This window comes from Dunckerocampus dactyliophorus, chromosome 21 (genome assembly GCF_027744805.1).
Source record: "Dunckerocampus dactyliophorus isolate RoL2022-P2 chromosome 21, RoL_Ddac_1.1, whole genome shotgun sequence".
Lineage (NCBI taxonomy): Eukaryota > Metazoa > Chordata > Actinopteri > Syngnathiformes > Syngnathidae > Dunckerocampus > Dunckerocampus dactyliophorus.
In genome coordinates, this window is record NC_072839.1 from 2,423,664 (window position 1) to 2,435,496 (window position 11,833).

General features: G+C 37.5%; 1 protein-coding gene and 1 long non-coding RNA gene across 6 annotated transcripts; one reads left to right on the top strand and one right to left on the bottom strand.

Annotated features, from left to right (window-relative positions):
- Positions 1-971: 971 nt before the first annotated feature.
- Positions 972-9,417, top strand: LOC129174416 (crystallin J1A-like). 5 transcript variants are annotated; one of them, XM_054766404.1, is made up of 11 exons: positions 975-1,528; positions 1,783-1,879; positions 3,038-3,217; positions 3,571-3,669; positions 4,475-4,567; positions 4,649-4,805; positions 4,877-4,992; positions 6,337-6,414; positions 6,691-6,830; positions 8,307-8,352; positions 9,054-9,417. In XM_054766404.1, exons 2-10 carry the CDS (start codon positions 1,813-1,815, stop codon positions 8,319-8,321), a joined length of 945 nt encoding a protein of 314 aa, XP_054622379.1. In that variant the 5' UTR covers positions 975-1,528; positions 1,783-1,812; the 3' UTR covers positions 8,322-8,352; positions 9,054-9,417. The 5 variants fall into 5 exon arrangements, with proteins under 5 accessions (XP_054622378.1, XP_054622379.1, XP_054622375.1 ...); XM_054766400.1 differs by lacking the exon at positions 8,307-8,352 and having other exon boundaries at positions 976-1,528; XM_054766402.1 differs by lacking the exon at positions 8,307-8,352 and having other exon boundaries at positions 976-1,528; positions 1,810-1,879.
- On the bottom strand, positions 3,284-5,199 carry LOC129174418 (uncharacterized). Its single transcript, XR_008567447.1, has 3 exons — positions 5,096-5,199; positions 4,608-4,728; positions 3,284-4,549 (listed from the first exon to the last, which is right to left on the bottom strand). It is a non-coding gene; the product is annotated as an uncharacterized LOC129174418 (long non-coding RNA).
- Positions 9,418-11,833: the final 2,416 nt, after the last annotated feature.

Sequence of the window (11,833 nt, forward strand, 5' to 3'; positions counted from 1 at the left end):
CTTCCTGCAGCAGACTGGAAGAGGAGCATTATCAGCATTCATGGGATCCATGCAAGTAACGCGTCATTCAAGTGCAACTTAACCTTGCTCATTTCAATTTTTTATGATTTTAAATCAGGAGGAGTTTCAATGCATAAAAGTAAAATGGTCAAATTATTCAGCCAAAATAAGCTTCATTGTTTTATTTATTCTGTTTTTTAATATGTTGCATACTATATTTCAATATTAATATAAAAAATATCAATTTATAATCTAATAAAAATGTACATCATGTAATAGTTTTTATCAATATGTTGTATACAATAATATTTAATAATAAAACTATAATGTAATATAATATAATATATAAAATATACTAAAGGCTTGATATGATATTATAGTAATAAAAAATAGAATATAAAAATATATTCATAACCAAATAAATATGCTAATAAAAGAAAGTCCATTCTTGTCTATGTTGATGAAAAATGTTAATATTTTATTTTATAAAAATGTTAAATGAGTTTTAATAAGGATCAGTTTAGTGCATGAAATGGTCATTATTCAGCCAAAGTAAGAAAACTTTGATTGTTTTACTTATTTTAATTATTTTTTTTTAAATGTTTCTTACTCTATTTAAATATTCATATAATGAAATAATAATTTTAATTGTATTTATATATATATATATATATATATACTGTATGTATATACACACACACACACACACACATAGTATACTTATAATGATATAGATTAAAAATATATATTAAAAAAATATAATATAAATCATCTATAGCAGCCACCTACTATCCAGCCAAGTGCTCATTGCTCCAAAATGTCAGCACCCCCCACCACCACCACCACCACCCCGCAGTGCACGTGACCAAGTGGTCATTGACGACCTCCTAGTTGTCACCGATCAATGTTCAACCTGCTCTTTGTGTCACATGATCTGAAGAGGGTGGGGTACCTATTTGCATCATTGAGGCCCATTCAGTCACCAACCATGTATGCTTTCTGTTGACCTGAATGTGTTTTGATGCCACCATTATATTTTGTATCTAAGCGCTGCCAGCTGCTATGAACTGCGAGCCATCAATGAATGTGACTTTGTGTTCATTATTGTTAACCGGAATTGATTGGGTGAGTCCATTTTGCTGGCCTGGGAAATGATTGGCCTGGGATCCCCCGAGAGACATGTGGCCAGCCACTGCCAGGCTGAATCACTGCTGGGGATCAGCTGCAGAAGCATCAGGATGGAGGCAATGGAGTGGAAGGTATACACAGAGAGTGACACATCACATTGGCGTCCTCGTCATCAGTTGGGGGAGGGGAAGAAAAAAAAGTCTGTGAAAGCTGCTTCAATATTTAGCCATGGATGTTGCAGTGGAGGTGAAGAAAAGGCCAGCTACAAAAGCATCACACACGTTTCACCAAAAACTGACCTTTTACCATTGGAGCTTTCTTATCAGCGGCCCGGTGGTACCCTCCCCCTAGTTTGGGACGGGGGAAGATCTTTCAAAGCAAGTCACAAGGAGGCTCCAAGGTAAGCATGCACACATTTCTAATGATGCATCAGGCTGTTTATACTCATTTCAACGATAACGAACAGATACATAATAGGAACAGATCATGTGATATCATTGTTGTAAGAAATGTGTTTTGCCTAAGGGGATTAATAACTTGTAACACATAAAACATACCGTAAAAAATACATATATACATTACAGGATTGACATGAATGTGTTATGTGAAAATATGTTGTAGTACTGCATGAAATATTGCAATATTTCACTCCAGTTGCTGCTTTTCTATGTGTGGTGAAAGCAGATGGCCTCCAGCGTGCAAGACAGAGCCGTGGGGGCCATTATCGGGGCCGCAGTAGCAGATGCGGCAGGTAAGATAAAACTATGAGCGCGGACTTTGTGTTGTGCAAATGAACTAATATCGTTACAAGCAATCATGTTCGTTGCTCTGCTGCATCAGAGGTGCGGGGGGCACGTTTGCATTTTTTAAACCAACCCGTGTAGATATGCTAAGGCTTTTTTAATATTGAAAGAAACGAAATGGCTGCATCTCAGCTTCATACTGATAAAGGCTCATATTAACATTTTCCCCTTACATGACAATTTTTTTGATGTTTTTTATTTTTTATTTTGACATATTTCAACTTTCTTCTTGTAACATTATGACTTCATTCTCATAATATTTTGACTTTGTTATCATTATTATATGTTCCCAACAAAATTTTCCAAAAAATTGCAATTTTATTCTGTGTTGACTTTCTTATTACGGCTGTCTTCCTTCATTTTTCAGCTTTGTGCTGTTTTTTTGTTTCTAAATATTTTGTCTTTATTTTTGTAAAATTACTGCTTTTTTTACCCCCGTTTTTACTGGGTTTTTTTTATTTGTATTTTTTTAATTTTCTTGTTTAGTAACATTTTTAGAATGTGCCAAAGGCCAATAAAAAAAAAAAAAAAAACAGCCACGGGTTGTAAATGGCCCGTTTTTATTAATTCCAAACCAAAGCCTACAAAAAATGACATAATTTTTCCCACAATGTAAATCCAACTAATCTGTTCCAGACACTCAAATATCTAAAAAAAAATTACATTTTACACAGAATAATTGTAGTTTTACATGCCTAAAATAAATAAATACAAATAAATGAAATAATTATAAATGGCAATTGGATGGAGCATATTGTCGATACTGAATTCAGTTTCAGTATCAGAACTCAGTTTCTTACCTTCTTTATCAAATTGTTGGTACTCGCCACGTTTTTTTGGGCCCCATGGCGGGTTATTTAGCAGTCGTGCTATTGTAAAATGTTGAAAACCGAGGCCAAATACTGAACCACACAAAAACAGACGTCATCAACAGACGTGGATCAACATTAGTCTCATCCACTTGCAACATCTGTTCACGCTGATAAAAAAGCAGGGGTGGTTCTGAAAGGCAGACTCGTTACTTTTACTATTCTGCAGATAATCGAGGCCTAATGCATGTTTGTTCCCTCCCTTCTCGTCGTTATCGTGTGTGTTCTCCAACCCAGCCCAGCCCATGCATTGGATTTACAACCCAGAGAGACTCAAAGAAGTTCTCGCAGACCTGGAGCCCACGCCGGAGTTTCGTGCCGACTCTGCAAATCCTTTCTACCGCAGGAAGACAGGCGAACAGACCTGCTATGGCGACCAGGCTTACGTCCTTTTGGAATCGCTGAGTCAGTGCGGAGGTACACAACCCAGTCTGGCTAGACAGATGTTTATAGAGTTACGGAGCGCGTGATATCAATGTGATGGTGGATAAAGGGAGAGGTCAAAATGATAATACAGTCTCTTTCTACAATTCATACTGCATTTATGAATGATGAAGCTGCAGCCAGCTGGATGCTGACAAGTCAGCATGTTGTTTACAACAGAAGGTGATCAAACTTTTCCAAAAAATTAAAGAAGTTTCTCTGGAGAAGGATAGGGCGCATGCACTTCACATACAAATAAAAGGAAAGGCCACAAATGTTTTACAGTTTATAAAAAAATAATAATAAATGGGACTAAGAGGTATTTGAAAACAAACGTGTGTTGGCAGACGTCAATGTGGAGGATCTGACTCGACGTATCTACAAGTTCTTTGGCCCAGGGACGGTGTACGACCTCCCGCTCAACGATCCTTACCGCAAGAAAGGAGGTATGGTACACAGCATGCTAACGTAAGCATTGTATTCTTTTCAGTCATTTTTGTTAGCATAGTACCCTTTTTAGCCGTTTTTATAAGTACACCTTATGGAAACACTTAGTGCAATCATGCTAAGTTTTAGCATGCAAATGTTAGCATTGCTAGCATGCTAACATTATCAAAGTAGCATTTTTATCAATTGTCCATTAGTGTTACCATTGGCAGACACCGAGCACTATCATGCTAGGTTTTGTATGTTAACGTTAGCATTGCTAACATGCTTACATTAGCAGAGTAACATTTTAGCCGGTTTTATAAGCAGAACTCATAGAAACACCATGTGTTAGCATGCTAACGTTAATGTAGCAGCATTTTTAGCCATTTTCATTCATGTTAACATTGGCAATCACTTAGTGCTACCATGCTAGATGTTGCATGCTAATGTTAACATGTTAGCATAGTAGTATTTTAGCCGTTTTCATCAGTAGAAATGTATATAAATATTTAGTGCTATCATGCTAGGTAGGCCTATCATTCATACATTCATTTTACATTACAGCACATTTCAGCTCTTCCTCTTACAAACAACTCGGATATTCATTCTGCATTTTGACATTCGTGTCTTTTCAAGGCATTTCAGTGTTTTCTTCAGCTCTTCATCTCTTAAGCATTCACACGCAATGTCTTCTGACATTTCCATCACCTAGTGTAACTGTAATATCCTGTCGTTTATTGCAATATCCAACTGCCGCTTGTAACAATCCAGTCCCACTATGAATAGATCTGACAAACTGACAAGCCTGTTGTAAACTTCTAGGTCCCAAAGCGGTCCTTCCTATTGATGGTCCTTGGAGGAATGGGAGCCTGAAAGCTTTCATCAGAAATGTGGATGCTGGAAAAGAAGAAACTGGTAAAAAATAAAATAAAATAAAATAAGCAGTAAGACTGACCTCTTTGAGCTGATGTTCAATGTTTTTTGTTGTTTTTTCAGGCTGTGATGTGGACTGTCAAATGGACGGCGTCACCAAGCTGGCTCCGGTGGTGGCCTTTTACGCCGGTCGCCCCGAAATGCTGGAGAAAGTGGAGCAAGTGATGAGGGTTACCCAGAATAACGACATGTGTGTGGCTGTGACACTGGCGGCTGCAAGGTAAGTCAAAGAAAAGTGGACGACGTGACACTTTGAAACACTTGGGTTCTCTTGTTTATGTATGTGGCCAGGTTTTTGGAGCATTTTATTCTTAATGGTCCAAGTTCCAAAGCTGTGGATGCGGTTCTGGCACAACTGAAAGATCCGCAAAGACAGAACCCTCAAGATCTCGACAATGCAGTCATTGGTAAGACATTCAATTTGCTAGTCCCCTCCCCCACCCTCCCTCATTTTAAGTATTTACGCTAGCGTTTCCAGTGTCTGCCACTCCTTCGTAACTTTAGTCTGACCTGAACACATCAACAGTGGTGCAATTCCAACATCTACAACTGGTGAACACGTCTTTCTGTTCGTCCTGGGAGCACCACTTCCTCGTTCTCGAGTTGGGTTCAGGGACACTCCGAACTCCGGACATCACAGCAACTTCTTTATGATGCGTGTATGTGTGGTCTAAATAAACAGAAAGACCAGGAAGAGCAATAAGTGGGTGTTCTTATCACTGATAAGAGGTATTTGAAAGAGGGCTCGGATATCCCAGAAAATACACCCAAAACGTCAATTAAGCTTAAATTACGTGGTGTCTTTGAACGCACCCCCTCATTGCTCATGTCACGATTCAAGTGTGATTCAAATGTTCTGCTACTGTTAAGTGTTAGGCAAACTGTGATGAATCTCGTTAGAAATTTTAATGATTAGACAGCCTTGTAAATAACATATCATAGTGGTGTTCAAAGTGCAACACGGGGGCAATTTGTGGCCTGTGGCTGTTTTTTTATTGGCCCACGGCACATTCTAAAAGTACAATTTAAGAAGAAAAATAAATAAAAATAAAAAATAAATTTAAAAAATCACCAAAATTCTAAATATTAAGAGAAAAAAGCTGTAATCTAAGAGGAAAAAGTCATAATTTTATGAGAATGAAATTATGTAATATTATGAAGAAAAATGTCATTTTAGTCGAATAACGTTGAAATATTATTATTATTTTTTTTAAAGTAGCAACATTATGAAAAACAAGCAAAACCATCAAAGTTTTTTGGGGGGAAAATTAGTTAGTGGAAAAAGTAAATGATGAGGAAAAAATGACATTTTAGTCGCATAGAGTTCAAATATTAAAGAAAGAAAATGAACCAAAGAAAAATAAAGTTGTCATTTGTGGGAAATTAGGTTGGGGAAAATGTTATAATATTATGATAATAAAGTCACAATATTCTGGGACTAAAATGATGAAAAATGAAGATTATTTGAGAAAAGGGTGAAATAATTGGAAAATTGTAAAAACAGTAAAAATAAGGACCAACGTTAGGTCTTTTCCCTTATATGACCAAGCTGAGATGCAGTTTTTTCTTGAAATATTCTTAGAATATGGACATGTGTTGCTTTGCAAAATATCAACGTGGCGTTGTGCAGCCTTTCATTTTTCCCTATGTGGCCCTCGCTGGAAGAAGTTTGGCACCCCTGATACGTCACGATGTTTAGTAGAAAGCAGTGAGTGTAACTTTAAAAAGTAAAATGACGTATTTTGTGGCAGCACATGTCCAGCAGGTGAAAGACAACCTGACCAAGACATCCCAGCAGCTCATACCGGCTGTGTTCACCAACACCTGAGGTAAGCTCATCCAACATCTGATGACACGGCAAAGCTTTCCTTCCCGTCCTGTCGACCCGTAGGCCCACCAGCCTTTCATCTCCGCACTAACGATCTTCCGCCAACTTTTATTTTCCTCTTCCCGCTGTGTTAAGCGTCTCGGGTTTTTACAAGGCTAAAAAGGTGCAGACTGCACATGTAAAAAAAAAAAGTCATGGACCAATGTGAAGTCAGGAAACACAAATTCAAACACATTTTCTAATGTCTTCATGTTCAGTGTTGTTTTTCTCTGTTCAGCCTTGCCGGGTGCATTCCAGGGAGCGCTGCATGGAGTCCTGACGTTGAAGCAGTTGGATGAGGCCGTCAGGAACACCATGCGCTGCGGGGGGTGCACCGCCAGCCGAGCCTCCTTCATAGGAGCCTGCTTTGGGGCACAGGTAACCCAGCAGGGGTAACACTCCCACTCCTACTGATAAACAGGAGGTGAATTTGTCTAGGCTTGGTTCACAGAACCAGAGCCGGTTGACCCACGCAAAATGCCACAAAATCGGGGGAAAAAGTCAGCTTTGATCATTAAAATGACTTATTACTGTTAACTCGTAAAATACAAAAGTTCACATTGATTCAAACGTAAAGCAAAGTCCAGTTAATGACTACAAATTATAATACTGCATGAGTCTTGTTTTGTATGCATTTTTAAAAATATAAATTTAGTTTTTAGTAATTTTAGCTAGTTTTTAGTTTAGTTTTTGTGGTTTAAATGCAGTTTTTGTATGGGGTTACTATGTGGAGTTAATTCAAATTTGCTGTGGATTCTTGTATTTATGAATCATTCCTCTAACTTATTTACAGGATTTTTATTTTTTTTATAAGGATATATATATTTCTTTTCCCAAAGCTCCATGCTTTATTTTAAGATGTGTAGGGAAGCCTGTTTTTAAATTTTTTTATTTTTACAAAGCTGTCCTCTGTGAAGTGGTTTTATACATGGGGCAGGCTCATCTAACGTCCGTTGACACCACGAGTGCCCCTTTTCTCAAAAGTGAGTAGATTAGCTACAGTACCTTTGTCATGTTTGGTGGCAATCAACGGGCTCTTGGGACAAATATTACTGTTGAAACATCACGAAAAGTCAATTTTGCATAATAGAGCACCTATAAACTACAGAGCGGTCACTTTTAGGCCTCCATTATCTGCCCGGTTTTAACATTGTTATTCTCCGAAACTGCTTTTCAAACGCGACAGGGCCGTTCTGTGTGTTGAAAGACGAGTAATTTGAAGAGTTCACCCAATCAACTGCCAGTCCTTGGTGGTGTAATGGTACAGCTGCTGCCTTTCTAAGACTTTTTTTTTAAAGGTTTCCCACGTATTCATATTACAGCAATCCCTTGTTTATCGCAGTTAATTGGTTTCAGACTCCACAGTGATAAGTGAATTTCTGGAAAGTCGGATTCTTTATTTATGAATGGAATATTACATAGTAGACATAAGAGGAAATAAGACATGCATAAGGGTTGTGCTGTGTTCCAGCGCTAGGGGAGCTCAGTTGGGGGAGGACATGAAGTGAAGTTGAGGGTTCAGAGAGTTTTAGCTTGGTGTGGGTTATGGCCGCATAACAGTAGCCCAAGTTGGGGATTATTGTGAGATCGTTCAAACCTGCAGTAAAAGCCGGTTGTTCCGTCAATCAAGTCTGGTGCTTGTGTGTCTCACCCAACATTACTGACGCCTTGTGACCAGTGTAGGTTTTTAACATTATTAGAGCCCTCTAGACATGAACTAGCACCCCTATAGTCACCTTTACACTCCTTTTACTGAATATAGTAGACATAATAAGAGGAAATAACACATAATAGACTCATACGTGTTAGCGTTACGCGAGTTTCTTCTTCCTTTTTTGCTTTGTTTTTGTATAGTACTTCCTACAGTGACTCATCAATGTAACGCTACTGACACCTAGTGGTAAGCATAGAATACTACATATCATCACGTCTTTGAATGTGTCTTCTGAATGCCTTATATTTGCGTTTTTGTTCGTTTCGTCATTTCTGTGCTTGAAAATGCTTAATTTAGGCAAAAAATACATAAAATGTGCTTAAATGTGCATATTTTGACCAATAATACATTGTATTCAACCACAAAACAGCATGATTTATTAATCCATATATTTATGACGGATCAGTTAGGATTGTAAAGATGTCGTGACCACAGCTACCCAGAGACGACTTGTCCCGGGGCATCCCTGCTTCTGTATGCTCTTCAGCGATAGGATCTCTATTCCAAATAATCTCAAACCACATGTCCACCTTGCAGCATACTTCAGGTCCCCACAGCATGATTTGGAACAGTACTCCCTGATCTGCTTTGTGTTTCCACCGTGGGATGGGGTAGCTGTGTCAGCTACTGACAGTAAATGGTGTGACATCACAGCAGCAGGACACAATATGATCCTGCCAGTGAGTTTAACAAAGAGGAAAAACACTGCAAACACGGTAAACAAAGCACAATAATGGAGAACATCGTAGGTTGTGTTTATGGGCAAAAATGTTCCATTTCATTCCAAATTGTCATGCGGGAGTGACAACTCTTTGTGTGTCTGTGTACAAGCTTTGGGTACTGCACAACGGGTAATGCAAATTTAATGGAATAATTTCATCTTTCAGACTGGCCTCCAAGGAATCCCGGAGTCTTGGAAGAAAAGGACTCTCAGATATCCTCAGCTGCTGGAGCTGGCTGAAAATATGTTCCAAAAAACAGCCTAAATTGCAGGTTATCTTTGAGTTTGCCTTGTATTATTAACCCTCTATTAAGTGCTACTACTGTTCAGTTCTATTCATGCAGACGTCCCCTCAAGTCACAGATGCGCTTTGAAATGGCAATTCATGACGGTCCCGTTTGAAAGTCCCGCACCGAATGAGACTTGAATCTGTTTGTTGTGTCAAAGATGCGTTATGTAAGAAGAGGAGCGTGTGCGCCAAGTGCTTGAGAACATGACTTGGTTGCCAATAAAGAATAACGTTACTTGCATGTGCATGTTGTTTTCATTGACGTTCTTATGTGCAAGATGGATGGCTGAGGTTTCTTGTGGTCTGGAAACATGCTTTTTTTTTTGCTGAAGTGAGGAATTTGTCTGGTTTTCAGTCTTCCCACTCTGCGTTATTGGGAAGTGAGAAGGCAGATTTACTACTGGAACAAACAGAGACTCCCTCGAAGGAGCTGCTCTCCTCTGAAAAGTGCTGACTTCTTTTATTTGTGCATTTCATATATTCACCCCAACAACTCAAGTTGGGATATTCGACGTCTGTATGAAATAATAGAGTCCATATAGAGCTGACACCAATACATCGGTAAATGCCGTGAATGCTTATGTCTAGAGCTGCAACAATTAATTGATAATCCGATTAATCGCCAACTGTTTTTGTTTTTTTTATTAAAAAATGTAAATATCTTCTGATTCCAGCCTCTCAAATATGTGTATTTTTTAAATGTCCGTAGTCATCCATGAAAGCAGAGCTGTATGAGTGTGTTGTTTGTTTCACACTTGTCACAGTAATGTGACTTTATTCCCATCACATTTGAACTTTATTCCCATAATGTTATCTTTTTCCCAACCTATTTTTCCAAAAATTTTAACTTTATTTTGTTTTGTCTGCCTCATATTACACTTTAAAAAACAAGGTATTTTTCTTTTAATATTTCAACTTTATGCTACAAATTACCAAATTTTTCCTCATAATATTGCAAGACTATTTTCATAAAATTGTGCCTATTTTTCCTGTTAGAATATGACTCTTTTCTCTTCATATTTTTACTTTATTCTTGAAAATTAGAACATTTTTTCCATTTTTTTTTTTTTTTTTTTTTTTTTTTTTTACATTTTCCAACTATTTTAACTTTTTCTTGTAAAATTTTCTTCTGGTAATTATGAATTTATTCCCATAATATTTTGACTTCATTCCCATAATATAACTTTTCCCCCAACTTAATTTTCAAAAAAACTTTACTTTGTTTTCTCATATTACAACCATGTTTACAGAACCATTTTTTCTTTAATATTTCTACTTCATGCTACTAAAATGACATTTTTTTTTCTTATAAGGTTGTTATTCTCATAAAATTGCCTTTTTTTCAATTTTAAATTTTTTCAATTTCCGTTTTTTTTTCACATTTTCCAACTATTTCATCTTTGTTCTTGTAAATGTTCTTATAAAAATGACTTTAGTTACGTAACATTTTGCCGTTATTCTCAAAACATTAAGCTTTGTTTCTTCCTGGTAATATTTTGACTTTATTTTTGTAAAATTACTGCTGATTTTTGCTTTTTTTTCAGTTTTCTTGTTAAATTATATTTTTAGAATGTGCTGGGGGCCAATACAAAAACGGCCATGGGCTGTACATGGCCCCCAGGCTGCACTTTGGACACCGCTGGTATAGCACCTAACCGATTAATTCAAACAAGAAGCTTTAGATTAATTGACTAAGAAAATAATGGTTACTTGCAGCCCTATTTATGTCACCACAATGAAAACAGACATAAAGACATCCAAAATGATATCATTAAAGCGGAAAAGCCGCAGTCACACGAATGAACTTAATGAAATAAGCTTCCATGCCATTGTTTAGTTGTTTTGTTTGTAAATAGGTCATGGCTACGAGTGCATAGGTAACAAATAGAAGGGAAGTCATTTGATTTCTCCCTCTGCCTGACTTCCTCCCACACAGCAGGTAGCCGTGCATGTCTGGCATAATTACATCCAGACCTGAAGAGTCCATTTTTGCTGCCAAAGTCCCCTTCCACAAGCAAGGTTTTCTAAGAAACAGAGGACGGCTTGTGAAATACTGACCGCCTTCCTATGTCGATATCTTTGCAAACACAAAAGCAGCTACATCCCAGAGCACCATATCAAGTCCCTTTTTGTAAAATTCATTTTTGTTTGCAATTGTAATTTCAGGCTTTGACAATAACACCAAACACCCACATCGACTGACATCATAAGACAGATGAGCCTCCTCCTACAACTCCCCGGTGCCTCCAACACCTGGAGTTCATTCAGATGTCGTTAAATTACTGTTATATCTTTTAGTGTCAGTGTTGGCATTCAATATTTTAAAGAAAATAGTCAGACAGGGAAGTTAAAAGTTCATGGTCGTATGGTGGTTCACAGGGTTATCTTACTTTCCAATTTTCTGTTTATGTGCCCAATTAGCTCTTCCTTTAAATATGTACTATATTAAAACCTTGTAAAATATGAGTTTGTGTTCCTGTCTCCAGAGGCTTCCTATTAGGTAACAAGATTACATAGTACGGGTGGGCGGATAGTATTGATGTATCAGTATGGAATTGATACTAGCATGATGAGCTAGAATTATTTTTTTTCCCATTTATTTTCACTGATATCTTGTGTGTTTTTTGTTGTTGTGTTGTGTCATATTGTTACATTGT